Genomic DNA, 24,992 nt, shown 5'->3' on the forward strand with positions numbered 1-24,992 from the left:
TTTCCATCCTTTTATTTTCAATCTGTTTTTATCTTTTGCATTTAGATGTGTTTCCTTCAGACAGCAGAACATTGGGTTCTGTTTTTTAATTCATCCTGCAACTCTGTGTCTTTTTATTGATGAGTTTAAGCCATTTGCATTGAGAGATAATATTGATATACTGGCACCTACATTTGCCATTTTGGTCCTTTTGTATTTTTATTCCTTGTTTTGAACTGTTTTTGTTCATTCTTCTGTTGGATTTGGTTTGAGGGCTTCTTGTTTTATTTTTTGGAGTAGAGGTTTAGTCATGAAAAAATTGCAGAGTTTCTGTTGTCTGAAAATGTTCTTATTCTTCATAGAGGAAGGAGAGCTTGGCATGTTGGCATTTAGTGTGTTGGTGTTTGTTGAGTATGACCCTCCACTCTCTTCTTGCCTGTAGTGTTTCTTCAGAGAAGTATGATGTCAGCCTGATCAGTTTCCCTTTATAGGTTATTTGTTTCTTCCCTCTTGTCAATCTCATTATCTTTTCCTTGTCTTGTATTCTTGGTAGTTTTACTATGGTGTGTCTTGCTGTATTTCTCCTGTCATCATGGTAGTTTGGTGTTCTTGTTTCTTGGAGGTCTACTTTCATCTCCTTCATATTAGAGAAGTTTTCTTCTATTATCTCTGTGAATATTTTCTCGATTCCTTGGCCTTTCTCTTCACCTTCTGTGATATGTATAACTCTGATATTTCCTTTCCTAATGGCGTCAGATAGCTCTTGAAGTGTTTCTTCATTCTTTTTCCTTTTTTTCTTTTTCTTTGTTTTAATTCTCTTTTATTTCTGCATCTTCAAGGGTGCTGATTTGTCCTTCTGTTTCATCTATTTTGTTTTCATTACTTTTCCCAGCATTCTTTATCTCCTCTAGTGGCCTTTTCATCTATTTCTTTTTTTAATATCTCATTTTCTTCAGTTCGTTGGTTGCTTGTCTCATAACTTCCCTCTATGCTTGGATGTAGCACCAGAGGGTGGGGTGCATTAGAAGTGTTGCAGCTGGTCCTGTGGTTGAGCCAGTCACTGGTTTTGTTTATTTTCTGAGCACTGTGAGCCTTGCAAGGCAATGCCTTCCTGGATCACATGTCTACCGGCCACTGCTGTTCAGTAACACCTTGAGTCCTAATTCTGCACACCCCACAGTTGTGCCGCCTGTCAGCCCTCCTTTAAGGCCTCAGGGCTCTTTGTGCCCACTCAGAGCCATCTCTCCCTGAGCAGTCTTTCCCTACCACTTGGGGGAGTGTTAATGGGCATGTTTTGATTCAGTCTAACCATTTTTACACACACCCCCTTTTATCTCAGGGCCCCCCCCCTTAGTGACTAATACCAGGAACAAGCCTCCAGGCCTATGTTGTGGGGGTGGGTGAAAGGGTTGCAGGCCTTGTAGCTGCCCCAGTCACCACTTCACCAGATTTTCCTCCCCACCTCCCTGGCTCCATGTGCCCACTTGCGCAGTCTTTTCCCACAGCTTGGGTTCTACTCACCGAGCTGAGTGAGCAGGAAGCCTCCGTCTGTGGCACTACAGTCTGGGCACTCCCCTGGTTGGAGTTGCAGGCTTCCACTTATCCTGTCTGTGCCACTTCTGTGTAGGAGTTCCCTTTTCAGTACTCCCCAATCGCTGATTCTCCCTCAGTTATCTTCCTTCTAGTGAGTCCAGGGTGTTCTGATTTGGTTTGAAACTCATAGTATGTAAGTCTGTAGTCTGTTTTCAGTCCTAAATTCCTGCGTGAGCCTGGACGCAATGATCTTGGTGTCTTTACTCTGCTGCCATCTTAGAATCTACCTGATTCATTCTTAATTTCTTTCACTCTCCTAAGTGGAGAGTCGGATTCTCAACCTTTTCATACTTAATAATCTTTTTATTTATTTTCTACGGAAAATCTTGAATGAAAGAGTCATATATAAATTATGACTGCACATAATTTGTAAAACATTTGTTTTAAACAGCAATTTATACTTTTATTCTGAATATATACATTTCCAACTAGCATAGTTGTATGCTCATCCTAGTGAGTATATTAATATATACTATGTAAATGTGCAAATTAGGGAATCAAAGAAACTTAATAGTAATGACTATTTGAAATATTCATGATGCCCTTCTGGTCTTCATTACTGTTTTTTGTGTCCCCACTTGGGACCTTGTAATAGATTTTATTTTTCTATTTCTGTTATTTCTTTACCACCCACTTATTATTTTTTTTTTTTTTTGAATGCTTACAGTTTGGTGTCATCAGTTTTTTTCGGAGACTACTCTCAAAAAGTTTGCCAGAGCAACCGTAATTCTGGCAGTTATATACATATTTAATATTGTTATGGCCTCTTTATTTGTGAAACTTTTTTCTTTGTAGTCTTGACTGTTTCACCCCTGGCTCCTTGTGAGCTCCCATTCTTGACATACTTTGCTCTCCCCTGTGTGCCTAAGATTTCTAAAACATTATTTCTATTTAGAATTGTTATAAAAAAAATCCAGATTTCTTTTTTTTTTTTTTTTTTGGCTTTCTGATATCTTTGCATGTAGATTATATTATGCTGCCACTGCTATCAGTGAGAAGACACTATCACTTAGCATGTTTAAGCTCAGGGTATTTTTCTGTTCTCCCAATAGGCTGCTCTTATATTTTCATATTCCTTCCTTAGTTGGTAGATTTATTACCTTCCCAGTCACTTTGGCTTTATATCTTGACTTCTTCCTTGTCATCTTCCATATTCTACCATATATTATGAGAAGGAAACTACTGAGGTTTGACTGAGTACTGTAGTAAAAAGATACCACATTGGGCAATTTATATTTGCTGTCATACTAAGATTTTACTACAGTACTGACATATTATCTCCATTTCACAAATATGATAATTGCAGTTTGAAATAGCCTAATTGTTAGTAATATTGCTGGGATTCTAACACATCAATTTAATTCTAAATCACGAGATTTATTTTATTACATTGTCTGCCTTAATCCCTAGTATTTACAATTCTTCAGTATCATTCTCTTTCTATTTTTACCACTATTGTCGTAGTTTATCTTCAGCATATCTTCTGAATAATTTTTATTAACTTACTGAGGATATTCTACCTTTCTAGAAACATTTTCCTTTAATCAGCTGCACATAATAGATTCTAAATATAAAGTCTTTTCTAGCTAATATAATGTAAAATATAGTTCCATTGTTAACTAAGCTTGGAAAACTTTCCATGCCTATCCTTGGAATACCTGCTGAAATAGCTCAAGTGAAACTGTTTTTGACTGCTACTACAATTACTAGTGCTGTTTAAAAATTATTTCATTCTGCTTTATGTTGTTTATCTTTTCCTACTGGGTAGTAAATATTTGAGATCAGATATGTATTATCTCTCATATTTTGCTTGTCTCTCTAATTGTTACTGTTAGGTTTCTTATAATATGTAATATGTGCAGTTTATTCTAAAATATATATCTAAAAGTATTTAACATAGATTTTCTGGCCACCGTAATTTGTCATTGCTTAGTTTTATTATCACAACTGATTTAAAATAAAGAATGGTAATTTCTTTTCAAGATCCTCTAGGATCTTGGTTTATTTTTAAAAACTTGGTTTTACATTGTCCAAGTATTTGTGGTATTGCGTAATTTCCTTAGCTTTGTAGTAGTCTTAATTAATTTTTAATACTGTTGTTAAGTGACACAGCTTCATTTTGTATTTTTCTCATGATCTCAGTTCAATCACTAAGGAAATTATTGGTGAAGTGATCTGAGGCTTCATATCAGCAATACATTATTTATTTACTAAAGTACATATTCACTTGTATCTTTCCTACAATGATAACTCTCTCTTTTCCTTACCACTCTGTTGAATTAAAGATTTTTCATACAATTCAAATGCCTTTGTTCCAGATATCTAACCACATAATAGATGCCTACAGAATGTACATTTCTCCAGTTCCCTTTCCGCACTCTTAAATTTGGCCTTTATTTATATTTATTTAAAGATGCTGTCAGTTATATTAAGATATGTGTGGTATTATGGTATACATAAAATGGACAGTGATGTTAAGTGTCTCAGGGGCTCACATTTTTAATGCTGATTCACTTTAATATTTTTAAAAATTAGTTTAAAATATTGTGTTCCCACAAAAGCTTAGGTGTCAACTTTAATGAAAGGATCAAAGATACATGGTTTTGTAAATGTCTCAGGGGCAGTTGCATTTTAAGAATTATCCATAGTAATAAATTATTAAATGAAACCATTCTCATTTTGTCTTAGGCCTTTGAAATAGTGGGATTTTGAGGCATAAGTTGTATTATTGCTGTTTTACCTAGAAACAGTATCAAGAAGTTCATACTTGTCAACATCCCTTTTAACCCCTTGTTGTCTAATAATAGCCATTCTTTCAGGAAGTTTAATTATAAGAATGCTTACATTCAAATCCATTTGCTGGCCCATGAATTCTGTGAATATTTGTTGTTTGTTACTGGTACTTTTAAAATCTCAGAAAGGTTTTAAAAACTCATTAGATATACTTTAATCTTTAGCTTCTTGTTTGGTTTTGGTATTACAGGTGATTTCTTATATTTGGAAATGATTCTAGGTAGTGGATCACTTCATCTTATATTAATAAGATGAAATAACAGAATAATCCCTCTAGGTGGAGGGATTGGAATTTGTAGGCGTGTAGTCTCAACCTTGTGTATTCAGGCTTCCTCAGGACTTTGAGTAGTTATGGAACTGTAGTGCAGTTCAAGTGGAATCATTCCACATGCACCACTTTCTTGCTCACAGCCCATCCCAGGCCCTCTCCTCTTCTCCTCTTTTCTATAGCTGTTTTTCTATTAGTCTTATACATTTTCCTCAAGCCTGTTTTTGTCACTTTTAAGTAAATAATTTGTATTCTTCAGAAATTGGGAAAAGGTTATGGAGAATGAATCATCTTATGTTAACTTTCTTCTTAACTTATATTTTCATTCACACCTTTCTTATTTTTCTTCCTGACTCAGCCAAACAGGTGTTTCTTTATATTTTGGAACCTGTTATCTTTACCCATTTATTCTGTTATTTCATTTTAGTTTCAAACTGTCTTTCCTCACATTGTTTTCTTGCTCCTAACTTACAAACATGCCATGTTTGAATCTCTCCTGTTCTGGAACCTCAGAGCCAGGGAATGCTACAAGGAATTCTGTGGTTAGTACATTTGGGAATCTTTGCAATGTAATTTGAGAAATGCTTGCCACTTACTGTTGCTGCTTTTCTACCTCTCATTTATCCCTAGTTCCCAGTAATTTGCCTCTTACTGCCACTGCACTATTGAAACTGTTAAAGTTACCTAATTACCAAAATTAACAGTTCTTACTTGAGCTCTCGTTTGACATTGTTGACCTTTACTCTTTCCTTCATATTTTTGTTTTCTTTAAACTGTTGTTATATAGGTCTCTTTTGAGGACCCCCTTGTCTTTTGCACTGCTTCAGGAACCTCTGAAGCTCTGTCCAAACTCTTTTTTTTACTCCATAATGTCCATAATTTTACTCCATAATGTCCTTTGGTGATTTTCATAACTTCATCACGCCAGCTTCTCCCTATTCACATTTGATTCTCAGATACACACACACACACACACACACACACACACACACACACATCCTTCTAGTTCTTTGTACTTTAACTAGCTTCTTCTGAGTAACTTCATCTATATGGCATAAAATTTCAATATATATAAAATGAATACCATATCTTTTACTCAGAACTGTTCTTTCATTCATGCACATCAGTATAAACTCATTCACAATTCTACCACCTTCTTGTTTTGGTTATTGATGTCACCTGGCTTAATTTGTGAACTCTTCCTGCTCTTCTTTACTTGCCACATCCTTCAGCCACTAAGACTTGTTGATTCTGTGACTTTGAAATTGTCTTCACCCTTTGTTTTACTGGGTTATAATTTAAAACCAACTGCATTTCTTACCTGGATGATTACTAATGTGATCACTCATCTAGTTTCCTGTTTCTAGTTTTGTTTCTTAAAACACCACCTTTATGATTATCTGATCTTGTCTATCATCTTTGTTACTGGAATAAAATTCAATCTCCTTGGAAAAGTATCTAAACTGTTTCTTGATCTAACCCTAATTACTGCTGTTGACCTGTTGAACTATTTGCACTGTTATGAGGAAAAGTACCAAGATATCCCTGCCTCTGCCTCTGCCTCTGAATATTATCTTTGAAAATTTGCTTTGTTCTCTGTGCCTTTCTCCCTCTTGAATCAGCAAATGTGTCATTTAGATTACTTGAAGTAGATAAGGTTTAGTCTAAATAGACATTGTTAGGCATTTGCTTAGTTTCCCCTAATACTTATATTGCTCTAATTAATTGTATATCTAACTTGTCTTGCAGACAAATTGTGTATGACACATTTTAGAGACTTTTTTTTTTTTGATATGTGCATGTTCTAGCTCTTGGGCGCATGGCATTGGTTCAGGGTATATTTTGTGAAATTCGAGACTGTGAACTTCTAGAACATAATCTTCATAGTGCCTAGCATGGTGACTAGTGCATGATTGTCTGTGTATTAGATAATCAGATGACTGAAGGAATGGGCCTAAATTAAAAACTATCTACTGAAATAGGTATTTGGCAGCTTAATTTTAGTTCTGCAATGTAATACTTTGTGCATAGTTTCTTAAAGATTTTTGGGGTTGCTGTTTCATGATAGCATATCATTGTGGGAAAATACTGGAAAAATTTAATATATGTAAATTTTGTGATTAAATATGTCAAGATTCTTGGTTAGAGGGACTTCCTCTATATAATTTTTATTATGCCATATGACAAGTAGCTTTATTTGGCTACTGAAGGAGATGTGTATTGGTATAGAAGAGTTAGGACCATTTAAAGTAATTCTTGCCTCTCTAGAACATTGATATAGTCACATTTTCCTGGCCTATTCATTACATGACCTAAATAGATACTACACTTGCTTCTTTTTATTAGGATAGTAATGCTTTTCCCCAACTATGTTGAGATAATTTATATGTACATAAGGAGAATAACCCTGAGAATGAACTAGGTGCTATGTCTTCATGACCATTAACACTACCATTGCTGGAGGGCTTTGACATGAGAATAACTTTGTAGTGAAAGACCAACAGTTGATCTCATTTTCTGTTACATGTCATCAGTTTTCCAAATCAGTTTTTTCTTTCTATAGTCACTTGGTCTGAATTTAAATACTGTGGTTATTTCAAGCAAATTCTCGTGATACTATAACTCCATTCAGTGATATGGAAGTAAGAGTAAACTGTATGAAAGTGGTTTCATGACTTACAGATCTTAGCAAGCTTTCTTAAAAGCTTTTTGTAAGATTTACAACATATTGGAAAAGACTCAGATATTATAGAGATATACAAAGGAAGTAAAAATGTCTCCATTTTCTTCCCTCCCTGCCAGAGCTAACATCTCTACGAACATTGTAGTGAGCATTTTCTGTGCATGCATGTGTGTGCACACAGTCACACACAGGTGCCCCCCTTTTCTTTAGGTATGAGACACCGTTTTATAGAAATAGCAATTTAGTGTAATTTCTGTATTGCAGACTAATTTTTATTTTATTTTTGCTCAGTAGTGGTATAAACCTTCTTCCACAGTAAGTAAAAATATGTTAAGCTATATGATTTCTAATGTATACACATTATTACATGTACCAGAATCCACATAGCCAGATCCCTACCCATACTTCCCACAGTCTCATTAAAAAAAAGTAATTTGCTAAACTTAATCTTTTCTCCTTATGTAATTTTCTCCTTAGCTTCAGTTCCTTGATGTGGTATGTTAAATCAAAGGGCACTTTTCATTTTAATACATATTATCATCCTGTCTTCAAGATGTGTAAATTAGATTACTTAGTATGTAGTATATTACTTATGATTGACTTTGTAAAGGAACGAACTAATGATTATCTTTGGAAATTTGTATGTGTCTATAGTTTCAAGCCATAATGTATACAGAACTACTTTGTTGAATTCATGAAAATTTTCCTGCTTAACCCTACCATAACATAAAGTTCTTACTACTGTTTTTTTAAGTACTATTTTCATTTGGCAAGTTTTGATATACACGTTACTTTCCCCTTAAGATAGTCAAATTACAAACAGGAGAACTTCTATTTAAAAAAATTATGATGTGCAGTTCTTAGAAGCAGTAATAATTTGTTTTTCCCATTATTTCCACCAGTTTGTTTCTGATGTATTTAAAAACCATATTCCTTCTAATAGGATGATTAAGTCAGAGGACTCAGTTTGCTTCAGAAATAGATAAACTGTAATGCTAAACTAATTTCACAATATTAACAGTGTTTATATTTTAACTTTTAACTTACAAATGAAATTTGATTGGTTCCTAATAGGTCAATTTTGAATAGTGAAGAAAATGAATATACTTTGATAATAAATTTTAAATAGACTGTTTTTGGATATGTTTAAAGTATGGGGAAATATCTATTCATTAAATTAAAAAAATCTTGTGGAAATGTGAAGTTGGAGATTCTGGTTAGTTATTTGACTTCTCCTTTCCATCTTACCCTGTTCCTCTTTATTTTGTGTTATTTATGAACACTAAAGACTTAAGTAAAAAAAAATCCTGTTTAAGGCTTCTCTTGATGCTCCTAAGTCTCATTATCTTATACCTTTTTAAGATCACTATATCAAGGCAAAAAAATACTTTCCTACTTCTGCATTTCTCTCTCAATTAGTATCCCCTCCCTCCCAAATAATTCACAGCTTTTTGCCTTTGTAAAGAAATGTATATCACCTCTACTTAAGGGCATGAATTTTTAATAATCCCAACAATAGACTAGTATTGAAGATCTGCTTTGGCTCTCAGGTTTTGGAAGAATAATGAGTAAGGTTAAGATTAATAAACATTTTACCTTGTTTTTAAAAATTGATTTATTAACTCACTTAAGGAAAGTGGACAATTGGTCTTAATATACATGAATTAGAAACCTGGTTAATGTATTTGTATTATAAGATAAAATCATTAAATAAAACTTCCCTTTTCCCCCTACTTTTCCTTCATTTTCCTCCTCCACCTCTTTCTTTTCTTCTTCTTTTGTCTCTTGTTGCCTTTTATCCTGATTAAAATCGAAGATCAATTGGAGTTGAATAAGACTGGAGTGAGATTGGCCCACTAGGATCATGTGGCAGTAAACCTATTAGAGATGATGGCAGCCTAGATTAGGGCATGGGTAGAAATAATTGAATTTGAAAAATACTTAGGATGTAGAGTTGACTCTGTGGTTTCAAAGGTATTGTTAAAAAGTTATTAGACTATTGCCTAATTTGTCTATGTAAGAAAGAGATGATACAGAAAGTACAATAAAATAAGAAAAGAAAATCTAGTCCCATAGAAAGTAGTTGATTTGTGCTCAAATTGTTTTATATCATAATTTTTAGGACACCAGCTTACTAGTGGTGCCTTATATACCAAAACAAGGAGTTTGCTCAATTTTATATATTAATAACATAAGATCAAATCAGAAATACATTATATTTTAAAAATATTATCACTAATTTGTCTTCTGGCCACAATAGAAGAATAGGGATTGGATTTACCCACTTTCCAGAAACACCTAAAACATCTATGAAACAACAGTTGTCAAGACTACAGTCTTAGATAATGAAGGCTATTGACCCTTATGGGAAACAAATGAGGTAAACTCTATGCCCACCCAACTTCACTGTGTGGAGCGTGTTTTTAGGCCTCGTGATGGAGAGAGAACTCAGGTATAACCTAGTGCTATGTGTAATGGATGAGACTAAAGTAGAAGTTTACAGAGCCAAGATGGTGATAGTCACAAGAAAAAGTACAGGAGAGGAAAGAGCTCACATACAGGCCCTTGAGAAGGTTCTCTTTGAATGTTTAGTTAAGTGCTTATCATAGTATGGTGAATCTTCTTGATCTGGAAGAAGGATTCCTAAAAAGATAGTAGGAGTAACTCTCCTAGCTCCCACAAAGTGAGTAACAGTTTATATTTTCACCAGCTACAGTGGAAAATGTCATAGTTCATGAAACATCAAGGAGGGTAATAGGAAGTCTTTTCTCTCTGTAGTGGAGCCAAATTATCTTAGAGTAAATGTTACTCAAGGATGTTTCTAAGATAACTTTAAAAGTAAGACCTGAAGAAGCAACCTAACTTTTAATTAGTTTAGTCATAATGGAGAGCAAAGCCCGAAAATATTCATAGGAATAAAAAAAAAAAATTGAACAGCCAACAAAATAAATATTTAGCATCCCAGTCAGAAATTACCAACATGCAAAGTAGGAAAATATGACCTATTTAGAGAAGAAAACATAATCAACCAAAACCAACCTAAAAATGTAACATAAGTAGTAAATAAGAACATAAAAGCTGTTGTTATAATTGTATTCTGTATGTTCATGAGGCCAGAGGAAAGGTGAAAAATATTAGTATGTACATGTACTATATGAAAATTCAAATCAAACTATTAGAATTTAAAGTTACAATGTCTTAAATAAAAAATATATTGGGTGGGGTTAATGGCAGGTTAGACTTTGCATAAGAAAAAGTAAGTGAATTTGAAGGCATAGCAATAGAAATTCTCCAAAAGCAGAGAAAAAGTAAGCTGTGGGATAATTTGAAACACATTTACATTTGTAGTCCCTGAAGCATAGTGGGGCAGGTGTTCACAGCAACAGTATTTTAGAAAAAGGACGTTTTTCAACTTTGATATAAACTGGTAAACTTATGAATTAAAGAAACTCAGTGACTACACGCAAAAGAAATATGGAAATAAGCTACACCGAAGCAACCAGAGGAAAAAAAAAATACCCGTTTTTGAGGAGTAAAAATACAGACAACAACATATTTCTCCTGTAACCAATACCAGCTAGATTGTATAGCAGTAAAAATTTAGAAAAAGGAAAAATGCCAACTTAGAATTCCATCCTTTGAAAAAATACTTTACATGAATGCAATCAAGTGATTGCTTGTAAAGATTGGTGAGATTCAAATAAGGTGTGCAATTTTGTTAAACTTACAGCACCAATGACAATTTTATGGTTTTGAAAATATACTAGAGTTATGGAACATGTTATCTTTAGGGGAAAGATGGTGAAAAGTGTCACTTTTTTTGAGTCTTAATTATTTCCAAAAAAAGAAAGTATTTCCCTAACATTTGAAACACCTTTTGTCCTTCGCTGATCAGGATTATCAGGGGATAAAAGTACTATAAAACCTAAGAAACACTATATTGTAGCACAGAGTATTATGGCCAATAAGTGAAGAAAGGAAACAAAATGAACTCATTTAATCTAAAGAATACAAAATAAGGGAGATGGGTTTAAAAGACGATGGAGCAAATGGAGAATAGTAAGACCTGGGAGATAGATTTAGATTCTTTCATACCAATAACCACATTGAATGTCAGTATTCTATACATTCCAGTAAAAAGGCAGAGATTTTCACATTGGATTAAAAGAACTAGAGCAGATACAACTGTTACCTGACAACAAATCTATAAAGACGAAAGTAGGTTGAAATTTATGCCATGCACTTGTCAAAAGCAAGTTGGAATAGCTTGGGATATCAGGCAAGTATGTATCAGAATAGAGAATATATTAGCAAGGAGAAGAGGGTCACTTAATAAAGATAAAGGTGGCAATTCTTTAAGAAGATGGATGTACCTAAAAGATACAAATTGCCAATGTCAGAAGTAAAATAGCTGACATCATTAGAGTCTACAGATATTAATAAGTCGTACTTTTGACAAGAGATGAAGCAGACAAATCTTTAAAAGATACAAACTACTCAGCTTCATCCAAGAAGTGATAACCTGATTGAGTCTGAATCTATTAAAGAAATTGAGTTTGTAATGAAAGTCTGTCCCACAAAAAACAAGCCAGCTGGTATTACTAGTGAAGTATGCCAAATATTTAAGGGAGAAATGCTACTGTCAACAATTTTTTTGAAAAACTGAAAAGAAAATACAATCTAGGCATGTAAGTCATCATTTCCATGATACCAAAATCAGAGGAAGACATTGTTTTAAAAGAAAACAAAATAATTAGTATTTCTCATGTATATAAATGTCAAAATTAACAAGTTTTTAAAACATATATATATAATTTGATGATACACCATATGTTTATGTTTGTGTTGTTTATGATATAAAGAAAAAGGGTAATACATCACGGAAAATTGGAACTTGTCCTTGTAAGCTTGGTTTAACATTAAAAAAATCCATTGATGTATAATCATATTACTTAACGAAAACATATAGGTATCTCAGTAAATAGAGGAAAAATAGCTCACAAAATCCAACATCCATTCCTGGTAAAAACTCTCAGGAATTGGAAATAGAGTATGCAGTTAATCCGAAAAAGAGTATTTATGGAAAAAAAAATTATAATGTTAAAAAATGTTTTTCTCTTAAGTTCAGAAGTAAGGCAAGGATGTCCTAGTGAATCAGGTAGAGAGTCCAACAGATACTTGGTTCATAAGAAAAATTTGGTGAACTAGATTTCAGCAAAATTTAAGATCCCCTATACTGTTAAGAGAATGAAAGACAAATCAGATGGGAAGAAAATAATTGTAAATCATGTTTGACAAATGATTTACATCTGGATTGTGAAACTTCTTAATAAAAAACAAATGGTCAAATATTGTGAGCAAGTATTTCATCAAAGATACAGACTGGCAAATTTAGGAAATGCAAATTAAAACCACAATGATCTACGACTACACAAAATGTCTAAAAGTCTGACCAAAACATGTGTGTCTGAGTAGACAAGAGCTTACTGATTTTTAAAAAATGTTATGAACCCACATGACATATGTCCAAGTCCTTCACTGATAGTTATTTACCTGAGTAGTGAAATAAGTCCACACGGAAGTTATACATCATTGTTCATTGCAGCTTTGATTGTAATAGTGGAAACCTGGCAACAACCTTGATCTGTAGCATGAAAGATGAGCAAATTGTTGTACTTGAATACTAACTGACAGTAAAAATGAATGAAGTTTTGATAAAGGCTATGACACATAAGAATCTTAAAGCTGCCTAGTGAAAGAAGTTAGCAAAAGAGCACTTCTCTGTGTAAGATTAATTTATATCAAATTCTAGGGAATGCAGACTATTCTGTGGTTATAGAAAGCTGATCAGTGGTTGCCTGGAAACCAAAGTGGGAGAGCTGAGAGTAATGGGAGGAAAGAATTTGAGAGGCTTGTAAAAACTTTTGAACATGATGGATATATTTGTTATCTTGATTTGGGTAACGGTTTCATAGTTGTTTACATTATGTCAAAAGTCATCAAAGTTTACATTTCAGCTATGCCAGTTAAGCTAAATCTGTTAAGAAAGAGTCACCAGGTCATGTTTCATTCCAAGATAGCGAGATTAGAAACAGCAATTTATAAAACTAAGTGAAGCAGTTTTATGAGACTGACATGTTGCCCACTATGCTAAGGCAGTAACAAAGGGAAGCAGTTTTAAACCACAACAGAACATTACTTCATTTGTAAAAATCCTTTATATTGGTCACATTTTGATAGGAATCAGTGTTACCAATTTGGTTGGGTTGGATATTCGGGTTCAGACATTAATCCTTTCATTTAAAATGCTATTAATTACAGCTGTGCTTTGTAAGCTAAAGACCAGAACTCTTGATTTAGTACAGTATGTAGGGACCATATCTATATATTATGAAATGAGACATTTGGAAAATTCACCCTATAAAAAATGGCAAAGCACCAGGTTGTTGTTTGGCATGAAAATTGCGGTGTAAATTAAACTGTATAAAAGTGAATGTCTTTTGACTTGAATAAAGGTAAATTAAAAGTCATTTAATTATGAAAATTAGGATTTAGAATATGAACAGAGATCAAACTAGACGTAGAAATAGAAATATAATCTATTTGAAAAACTTAAATTATAGGGTGACATATGTAGATAGTTACTAAGGGATTATCCAAATTAGGCAGAAATCATAAAGCTGATAATATTTTTCATTATTCACTTTATTCTGTTCTCTTTAGTTACACAAATAAAATATTTATAACAATTTTTTAAAAAAAGATGACTTTCTGTTGTAAGCATTATTTTAGTGTTACCATGAAAAGTATTCTTTTTATAATTTCTCATTTTTTACTTTAATATTTGATAGTGTTCTGATTTGGTAACAGGGATTTATACTATCTGTTACTGGTTGCTCTACTCTTACTCCTAGATTTTGTTTTTTTTTGGTGTTGTGTGTAAATTCAGTGTAATTATTTTTTCTTGTATTTAAATCATTTTATCTTTTCTCTGATCTTAAATACTCAAGAGTTGAATAAATGGTGGTGGGGGGTGGGGAAGGAAGGAAGGATTAGTTTGTTCTTTTTGCTTCTTAGTTAAAAATCACTTGGATTGGCTTTTTGTATACACAGTTGTTGAATCTCAAGTTACAGCTTGGTGTGTGGGTGTGTGTATAGTTTTACTGATCTGAATAATTTCTTATATTTTTTGGGTGTTCTTTTTCTTCTTAATTAGATCTCCTAAAATAGACTTTCAAATTAATTTAATATAGACTTAATTTAAACAAAGTTCATCTTTGAAATCAGACAGTATGTTATTTGTGGTAATTGTGGGCTGTATGTGAATGGAAGTCTGGTAATATTTATTTCTCGGAACTATGTTACTAAAAATACTTAACTTGCTTGTATAATTTTCCTTGTCTAAGTTTGTTGCCCCTAAGTGATTTTGTAATTCAGAATTCACTATCTTTTATGGGCATTGGGGACACTATTAAGATACCTGGTTGTTTTAGTATTGACTCTTCTATTCTAAAATAGGTTTAGGAATAGCTGGCACACACCATTTTAGCTCTGAGGTGTTCCTTTTAGTATAGGTAATATTATAGCTACAAAATGTATTGGCTTGTATTTTCTACTCCAGATGTTGAGGAATTGACTGTACTTTTAAAGGACATGTCCCTTTATTTGGATTTGGTGGATTTTAGAAAAGAATATATATATATATATTTGGTCAATAAATTTCTGGCTTGTCCTTTTTCAGAATTTTGTATTTAGATGTGGTAGTAAAGAAGTTCTTTCTGTATATTTAGTATATTTTTAGTAAAACCAGATTAATTTTCCTCTGTGTTTAATTATATCTGGTATGTAGCTAATACTATCATTTGTTTCAGAGTTTGAAATGAGGTTAACCTATTGACTTGTTATCATTGAAATCTAGTATTTTGAACTCTTATTTTAGCAGTTTATAGTGTTTTCCATATCAAATAGGGAAGTAATTCTTATATATTGTACAGTAGTTAGCCTATGTTCTTATTTTCTGATATGGAAATGAATTTTTACATTCTAAAGTACTTTGTGAATGCTAACTTCTTTGGGTCGTGTTTATCATTGTGTTAAATTAGTTTCTATGTATATATAAAATGAGCGCCAAACTATGAACATTGATTCTTAAATTATCTTCTGTTGATTCTTTTGGAGATTGGACTCAAATCATATCGTCAGTGTCAGCAGTCATTGAATCTTTAAGCATGTGAAATTTAAAATACTCAATTCAGAAAAATAGGGTATTCATTGGTTTCACATGGACAAAATACAGGCAATAATGAATTTGATAATGCAGTCTTTTAATGTTCAAGCTATTTTTAAAGTCAAAATACCATGCACTTGAATATATGAAATGTGTGGCCATAGTACAACTGTGATGAAAATTTCTCCATGGAATCTCATAGTAAAGTATTTTTATATATATTGGAAGTTACATGTGATCTACTTTGCAGGTAATTGGGCCTTATTACATATTTCTTGTATTTTGACTTATATATGTTTGCCTTGTTTTTAAGTGCTTCTGTTGTCATTACTCTGTTACTTAAATTCATGACACTGAATTACAGAGGAAATGTCATAATGCTTACAAAAAAGGAAGTGATTAATTTTGGAATAAAGGCAGTTTTGACCTTTATTTTGGTAGAAGTGTTTGAAAGATTCTAAATTTGAAACTTGATGCTCAGTTTTGAGGTAGTGTCAGCCTACTGGTTCTCTAAAATTTGTTAGGATAGTTTGGTAATTTTGCATGTTTGACAATATAGCAAAATTATTTACATGTTTCTGAGATTAAGTTTTATAAATGAAAAGATTAAAATCCTCAAGCTTGAAGCTTTTCTTCAGGAAATTTAATTATACAACCCATTATGTGGAGATTACAGAACACTGTTAAATCCTTTCAGTGAAATATTTTACTAGGTAAAATAGCACAATGAAATTATGTCTAATAGAGTTAATATCTTTTGGGACTTAAAGTATGCTAACTTACTATATTTGATTTTTAAATAGACACCAAATCCTACTGCAAGCGAGTTTATTCCTAAAGGAGGATCAACCTCCAGGCTGAGTAACGTGTCCCAGTCAAATATATCTGCCTTCTCTCAAGTTTTCTCTCACCCATCCATTGGAAGTCCTGCTACTGCTGGATTAGCACCAGGTAAGTTGAGTAACTCTTTTTAGTGACTTCCAGCTGTCAAACCTTTAAGCACCATTTGCTATTATTTGACCAGATCTGAATTTGTATATTTAAATGATTGACATTTGGACATATTATGGATTTCATATTCTAGATTTTGGTACCATATTCAAAATAAGTACTTGAAAATTTTATAGCAAAACTTAAAAAACAAAATTATATATAAGGATGTTTAAAAGTATAAAAGTAATTTTAAAGAAGAAAATGGTTATTTAGAAAGTATCTGCACCTTAGTAGTTCCCTATTCTGTAAAGTTAGTAATAATGCTATTTTACTTAAACTTCTATAAAAGCATAAGGAATGATACTGAAGTGTATACATGCTTAAAATTCTCCTTTTATACTAATGTCTAAAAGCTAACTTATTCTATAGCATTCTAAATCCTAAATTTAGATGTTTAATTATAAATCCATAGTAGTAATTTAGAACTATGTTCAAGAATTAAAAACAATAGTAGGCAAGAAATGTAAACTGTTAGGAGTTATTGAGGTAGAGAAAGCAGTAGTCTTAATCACCCTTTCCCCCAACTGCATGGATAATAGCAGAAGAATATGCGAGAACAAATGCAGCTATACCCATGGGTTCTAAAGCATAGTTCAAAATGATCCATCGAAAGAGATCTATTTCCTTTGAATTCCTCTCTTTCATCTTAAAAGTGCACTCAAATTTTGCATTTACTTCATACAGAAACATTGATTTTAATATGAAAATATTAAAAATTTGTTAGGTAATTAACATCACCTATCCTTACTGCTGTGTGCCTTAATTTAGAAAACTAAGGTGTGCAAAATTATGTTGAATTTGTATGTACTTAGTATATTATCTGTGTCTGTAAAATATTTGAGCTGCCAAGGCCTAGTCCAACCAATTGGGTAGATCATTATTTTGCTGCTGATATGATTCCAAAAGGAAGGACTTCTTTGGTAAGAAGAATGAAGAGATAATGATAACTTTAAGTAACAGAGTATCTGGGTTAGTATATAAAGTATCAAGTATCTTCAGAGGCTGAATAACCTTGTATTGTCAAGGATTTTTGCCAAGGATTTTATCATTGCCTCCTTTCCCCAACCTTTCTCTTTCTCTTCCTCTATTCCCCTCCCCCTGCTGACCCTATTCTTTTTTTCCCCCTGCTCTTGTTCCCTTCCTTTTTTCATTTGACTCTTTTCAGGTTCAGTTATGTTTGTAAACATTTTCCCTTCTCCTCTAGAGAGCAGTGTCAGAATTGAATATCCCTGGTAGCCTAAAAGTTTTACTTGTAAGTAATATACTACTATGATTTTTCTCCCATTGAGGTGTGGTCACTTTTGTTTACATGAAGTTAATATAAATAAGCTATGCATCTAAAGTTTCTTAGAGATTTTCCAGACTTCTGAGCTGTATTTATACAACACCCACAATAATGGTATGCATAATTCTAGTCAGAAAATGTTGGCATTTTTAATTAAGCACCAGCACATCTTTCCTTATTTCAAAAGTAAATACTTCATGTCTTTGATCAGACTAATTCATAGCTCAAACTTGCTATTTCAAAAAACAAAACCTTTTAAATATTGGAATAGCTAAAAATGTCAGAGGTAATTTTAGATATTGAGGATATTTAGTTAAAAATCAGTTAATGATCTGGTATTGTCTAAACTTTCTAATAGTTGTTAATTTGGTATGTAGGTGGGGTTTTATTGGTCACATTTGGATATCACAATTTAGGAAGAAGGCTTACATTTCTAGATAGTGTTCTAATATATAATCATCCACTGGTTAATGTACAATTGAACATCTCATGTTCTACTAGTGTGGAGCAGAAGGGAGTTCGCAAATTTGAAAATGTCAGCATTGATTGATAAATGAAAAAAGAAAGCCATAGCTGACTTTTAGTATTTTCAAGTATATATTCCTTCAAGATGAGGATGGTCCAATTTTTTTTTGCTATTAGATATATTTCATTGTAAATTATTATGGAAAATCATATCCTAGCTACCATTGTTAAATAAATACACTCATAAAAGAAATGGAGGCTTAATTCATTTCAGTTGCTTAGTTAGCTGGTTTAGTTAATAGTGTGATGTTGGTTTTTGATCTAAGTGGAATGTCTGGGGTTCACATAGTTCAAGTTTATATTATCTTAGAGACAGTATTCTTAACATTATCTAGTTTCTGCCTAGTTCCTTACACCAGTTCATTTGCTAACCAAAGTAACTGCATGTACATTTTAGAAGTTTGACATAAAAAAGCAAATTATATCTTATGTTGAGGTGTAAACTTTTATTCACTAGTTCTTATTCTTTCCATTTGTGTTGAATGCAGTAAATAATCTTTTCTATATTATGTAGCTTTTTCAGTTACTTTCCTTTTTAGACTGGTTATATGTATGTACCCATATAACCAATTTTTTGCATGACGTAACAAAAGAGACAACAAACTGGGAAAATACTGTTAAAATGAACAAGTTATGTAGTCAGAAATCATGAACTCTTAAGTCGCAATGTCTTGAACACCATTGTGGTTGAAATTAAAACCATACATGCGTCTACTCAGCTCTATTTAGCGCTCTGATATTCTGCTAGGTAGTGAATATGCCATTGGAAAAAAAACTGCCATTTTGTTGAAGCTGTGATCTTGCTCATGGTGAATGTCTAAGCTACTACTCAGATTTGACTGTATCTTAGATATAAAATTAATTAGGTCATAAAAATTCCAGTAGTTTAAATTTTAGATTATTTTATGTTTTACAAAGTAGGATAAAAAAAGATTTATGTAATTCTTGAACATCTTTTTTATAGAATATAATGGTAAACAGATTTTTCTTGTAATTATTTAGCAGTGTACCATTTAATATATTCTGTAGGATAGTCATGTAATTTTGAGTTTATTTTGATATTTCAGTCTGAAATGATTCCTCGGAATTAGTATTAATTTAATAGAATTTGAAGTAATTTACAGTGAACTATTATTGTGATTGTTATAAATATGAATGTAGATTTCTAAGCATATTACAGATTCCTTAAGAAGGAACTTATTAACTAGCTCACATGTAGGCAAGAGCTAATTGGTGGGTATTATCTCTTAAGTACAGTGAATTTTAATGGTTCCATAAAGATCTTTCAAAAATGTTTAGAAACTGCAACCATTCAAGAAGATGTAGGTGGTGAATAGTCAAATGAGGAAGAAAAGTATGCCTGTTCAAAGTTTAACTACATCAGAACTAGAGTCACATGTGTTTGAGTTGCTAAACCATTTTCCAAACCAGTTAAAATATTTGTATTATTTTTAAATTGCATGTTTCCATTTTTTTTTATAACAACTTTGTTTTACAGGTATATTCAGCAGAATCACTCAAAATTTTCCAGATTTTCTAATTGGGGATTGCTTTTTATATTAGAAAATAAATTTAATAATTAGCAAAATAGTATTTCAGTTTAAAAGTCAAGGTTGCCCATGGTTTTGTAAAGAGGGCATTTTTCATTGCCCTATTATATTATGCTGAACCTAGAAGAGTGCTGCTCTGTATATGCATGCTTATGATACAGATAGTAATGTTCCCAAGGAAGATTACTAACAGTAGAGCTGTAGAGCTATAACTGGGTTGGGAGTGCCAGGTGAATATATTCCCTTCTTAGTTGGGAATTTCAGGAAACTGAGGCGAGACGTTATTGGCGCACAGGGGGATGTGGCTGCGGCAACTGGCTTGGAGACCTGCCAGGTAAGGCTTAAATAGCTACCAGTAGAATAATATCTATTGGTTGGGGACTCCCATAAAAATATGTCCTGTTAGGCTTGAGAGTTCCTAATTTGAATGTCCTGTTTAAATCTCAGGTATTGGCTAATCTGTCCCATCTGGGTAAGGACCAGATAGGAGAGGGTAGAGATCCCTTGAACTCTAGGTTTAGTCATCTCCAACTGCAGTAATGACTCCTGCTGCCCTTGAGCTTCTTCTATTGGTTCATATCTTGATTGCCTTTAGAATATGGTACAAATTCTTCCACAATAATATGTGTATGACTTTCAGCACACCACTTGATCCCTGCGCTTTAACATCTTCATTTTCTATAAAATAATAAGTGATTTAAATTGCTTTTGTAGTTTAAGTTGCTATAGATCTGTGACATGTTGATGTATAGATGAAAGTAGACAGAAAGACTGTGATGAGGTAGCCAAAAAGAGAGAAGAAAATCTGATTTTTGAGCTTTAAAAAAAAAAAGGAACTTTACAACACATGGACTTTATTGACATGGTCTATGTAAATAAAAAATCCCAACTCTGCATTTTATTATATTGAAGGGAGTTTTTTTTCACCAGTACAAGATTCAAATCTGGTATGAATCAGGAGTGTTTGGAATTGAGAGGCATTTATTAGTAAATGCGCAGGAATATTTCCTATCCTTAGCTGAATGTTAGAAGTCAATCATTATTTCCCCTTTGATCCAAAAATGTGCGTGTGTGTGTGTGTGTGTGTGTGTGTGTGTGACTAAAACTACCATTATTTAGGAATAGAGCTCCAAATTTATGGAAATGAAGTGGTTGGTGTCATTCTGATTTTTAATTTTCCTGATTCTTCTCAGCTTGACTAGTCATTAAAGTGGGAATGTAATTTTCTTACTCTTTTTTGCCTTTCATATAACGCTTTTTACACTACCTAAGACATGTGGGAAGGGTTTTTTTTTTATTAATTGGAGAAGAGTTAGAAATGTAGCCTTTTTAAGATCCTCAGTGCACTATGGGCATGTAAAACCTAGTAAATGGGTTAAATATCAGCAAAACTTAGACACATTTGCATTTTATGATAATTTTTAGCCAGGAATCTCTTATGTTTGATATGAACTGTTTTTCTATGGTTTTATAAACATCTTCCCATATTTTAGTTGTGGTTATCCAGAGTTTAGATTAGTATTCTTATAAATAGTAGCTAGTAATTCATAATCACTTTGGTTTTTTCTTTTTCCTTTTAGAAAACAGTATGGATCAGTAAGATGTTAATATAATTGTTGTCCCCAGACTGCTATTCACTGCTAATTATGGAATGTAATCTTAGTGCCCATTGCTGTGAGTGGGTCCAAAATGCAATGGCCTCACATGACAAAAAATTTCTTTCCATCTTGTCTTTTTAGCAGTTCAGGGGAGGTGTTCAAATTGTTTGAGATGCTGTCCTCCAGTTTGTCTATTAGGGAGCCAAGTCAAATGGCTCGGCATCTTTCCATTCAGTTGGGTGAGGAAAGCATTCTTGAAGGAAGAATGGGAAGTTGATATAGGACAAACCTGAAAATTGTCTGAAAGTTTCTCCAATGATGATGGTACCCTCAATTGGACTTTCTTTCTTTCTTTTTTTAAGCTATTAAGCTATAATTTCGAGTCTTCTTTGGATGCATAATTTTGTTGATCCTGATTATCTCTTGTCTATAACTTTTGGGGCATTATCTCATTTGCACATCTCCTATGTACTTTAAAGAAATCACCAAAGTAACTGTATTAATTGATTTGAGCATAATAGAAAATGAAACTTTGTATGATACTTGCATTTTTTGGGTATCAGAAGCTTATATCTTTGACAAAACAGATTTTCAATGTTATTTCATGCCAGTGCATACTTGATAGTATGTATCTCAATGATTATATTGAACCAAACTACAGTTGGTAATTATCCTTTATCTCTCAGAGTAAACTCAATGTTATATGATTACTTTAATATACTTTACTCTTTCCACTATCCTCGGTCATCATATTAGTTTATAATTCTTTTCAAGTAAGACCTTTTTCTTGCCCTCTAGAGCTGTAAAGGTGCTTGAATGTAGTGCCTTCAGTGGACACACTGAGACAAATTTATTGAAGCACTTCAGTGAGTTCTTACTGGCTTCGTATTGATGACTGCTGTGTTAGTATTTCTATCCTTAGGTCAGTGGTTTTCAAATTGGTAAGAAGTTCCTGCTAAAAATTCTGCCCTTGCTTGGTTTCATCTCCAGAGTTTCTGATTACTTAGGTCTGAGTGAGCCAGTACTTTTATTTTTCTAATGTATTTCTACCCTCTGCTGAAAAAATAATTTTTCCTGGGATACTTGCTGCTTTGAGAACACTATTCTACTTAGTGTTTATGCTGTTTTCTCTTGAAACAACCATTGAGTTCATTGTTAGAGGGATTACTAAATCTTAGTCAAGATCACAAATGCAAACTGAAGAAAACTTAACAGCAGGGATTTCTCTTATATTAGTAATAGTGATGGGGCAAAACCACTGTGAACTATATAATACATCTCATAGTTTTTTCAGAATACCTGATAAATGAATAGCATATAAATACCTCGGCTGTTTAAGATTTTTATATCCTGTGGAACTATTCATCAAATTTCTCTTACTTGCTAGTTGTCTTTTAATATATACGTTTTAACTATTTGGGGAAAGATCAACAAAGTTGTTGCTAATATTAGAAGTTGTTGAAGTCAAACTTTAATTTTTGTTTCAAATTTGGTACTGGTTTTTATTCATTGAAAAGAAATCCAAAGTTTATATTATATTGTTAGCTATTATAAATCTTAGTTTCTGTGCATATTTTTTTTTTAGAATCACACACTAGTATTGAAGTTTTTTGTATATAAGCAACATGATGTAATTTGTTATTATGAATGAAGGACACCATTTACTCAGACATTTTATTATCAGTTAAAAGAAGATTGTTCTTTTAATCAAAAGTAGTTATGTTTGATAATCAACACCTTATCCCCCCATTTTTACTTTATTTTTTGCTTAAGTAATCTGAAGTTATGATTTAAAAGATTGCAAGATTGCCACCTTTGCAGAGGCTAGAAAGATTTCAGATAATTAATCCACATTTGGGGTCAGATGGCACTTTTTGTTTCTTTAAATATTATGATTAAAATAAGTTACCTTTATATACACGCAAGAGGTTATAGTTCTTAAAATTGTGATTTAGACATTAACTATTTTTTAGAATGTCATTCAAGTTATTCACATTTTAGAGGCATGGACACTATAGTTTACTTACAAGGAAATGAGGTTATGATAGTGGTAAGACTGAAATTAGACCAAAGGAGATTACTGTGTGTAGACATTGTAATGCAAAATAATTTTGTAGAGCATGTGATCTTCATCAATTATGTAAGAGAGTGTGGTTGATAAAATTTAGATTAAATTCATCGTATGAATTCACAGTATTTGCTAAAGTTTGGTCAATGAATTTAATTTTGTGAATTTAATAATTGTATTGCTGTTTATGTTATTTCTAGTATCCAGTCCAAATACCTGTTATCACAGATTTTCAAACAAAATATAGTATGATTATATAAATCAGTTGCTGAAAATCTCTAGATGTTGAGGGGAAAACCAAAGATGGAAACTGAGTTGCATTTATTTTGGCCAGATTTGCCTAGCTTCTATTAATGGTTATTTATGTTTTTTTTTTTTTTTTTAAAAAAAAGCAAAAGAAAAAATACATAAAGCTTTTTTAGGAGTGTGTTGAAACTTGTCATTTTTTGTGTGAGTAATGAAGAATGAAATATTTGCACTTATAATCAAATATAATTGTTAGAATTGAAATGTTTATTGTAGCTAGGTAAATGTTTTAATTTTTTTCTTTTTCTTTTCCTAAAAGTAAAAATAGTTTTGGTTCTTTAAATTTCTAAAATGTAAAAAATTGTGATAACTTCATGGTTCTATTTTTATAATTTTTAATCTTTTGATGGAAGTGTTAAAAACAAGATTTGAGTATTTTTCTGCTTCATTATTATATTAGAAGGCTTAAGGATTCATTGAAGGATAGCAAAATAATAGTTGAATCAGGTATGCCACCAATAGAGGAAACTTAGTCTTTGAATCTAAAGTTTACCATAAATGTAGATTTTGGAGACTGGGAATAGAACACTGTTCTCTCACATCATAGAAAAGATGTGTTTCAGTGGCAGCTGGTGATTTGATTCTGTTCCCCTCATGGTGGGATGTATTTCCAGATACATTGTAAAATTCTATTAGCTTTAATTAAAAAATAATTTTTTGATATATGCATTCTTGATTTAATTTCTGTGAGGCATAAAAACAAATGATACCCACAAGTTATGTATATTAAGAATTAGATATTTAGGTGTAAGTTGCTGATTTTGTATTTGAGGTCTGGCATGAATAGCCTTTATCCATAAAAAGTTTAACTGCTCCCTTCTAATAATGTTTAGTAAAAGCTGTAATCTGTTAACAGAATAATAGGTTTATATGAAAGATCTGTGATGAAAGCATGCTTCTCTTAAATAATGATCAGTGAAAGTACATATTTTCTATCATTTTTATAGAATGAGTTTTGAGCTTAGGCCCAGTCTAAAACTTCTGCTATTTTCTGATTAAAATACTGTTTTCCTACCTATATTTTCCTTGAGTGGGTAACAGATGTCCGGCATGATTTTAAATCAGTACTTTAAAATAAAGGCAGATATATTGGAAGAGCCATAGATAGTTAACTCAGGATGGTT

The 24,992-nt window shown here is 32.4% G+C and overlaps 1 protein-coding gene across 6 annotated transcripts in view; it reads left to right on the forward strand.

Annotated features, from left to right (window-relative positions):
- PAN3 (PAN3 poly(A) specific ribonuclease subunit) overlaps positions 1-24,992 on the forward strand; it is a 120,183-nt gene that overhangs the window by 48,108 nt on the left and 47,083 nt on the right. For all 6 annotated transcript variants that reach the window (XM_004680171.2, XM_012723356.1, XM_012723360.1 and 3 more), the window contains one exon: positions 16,347-16,494. In XM_004680171.2, coding sequence (XP_004680228.1) covers positions 16,347-16,494 — 148 coding nt within the window. The remainder of the gene's footprint in view (positions 1-16,346; positions 16,495-24,992) is intronic.

Source organism: Condylura cristata, unplaced genomic scaffold, assembly GCF_000260355.1.
Source record: "Condylura cristata isolate star-nosed mole 26May11 unplaced genomic scaffold, ConCri1.0 scaffold00010, whole genome shotgun sequence".
In the NCBI taxonomy this organism is placed as follows: domain Eukaryota; kingdom Metazoa; phylum Chordata; class Mammalia; order Eulipotyphla; family Talpidae; genus Condylura; species Condylura cristata.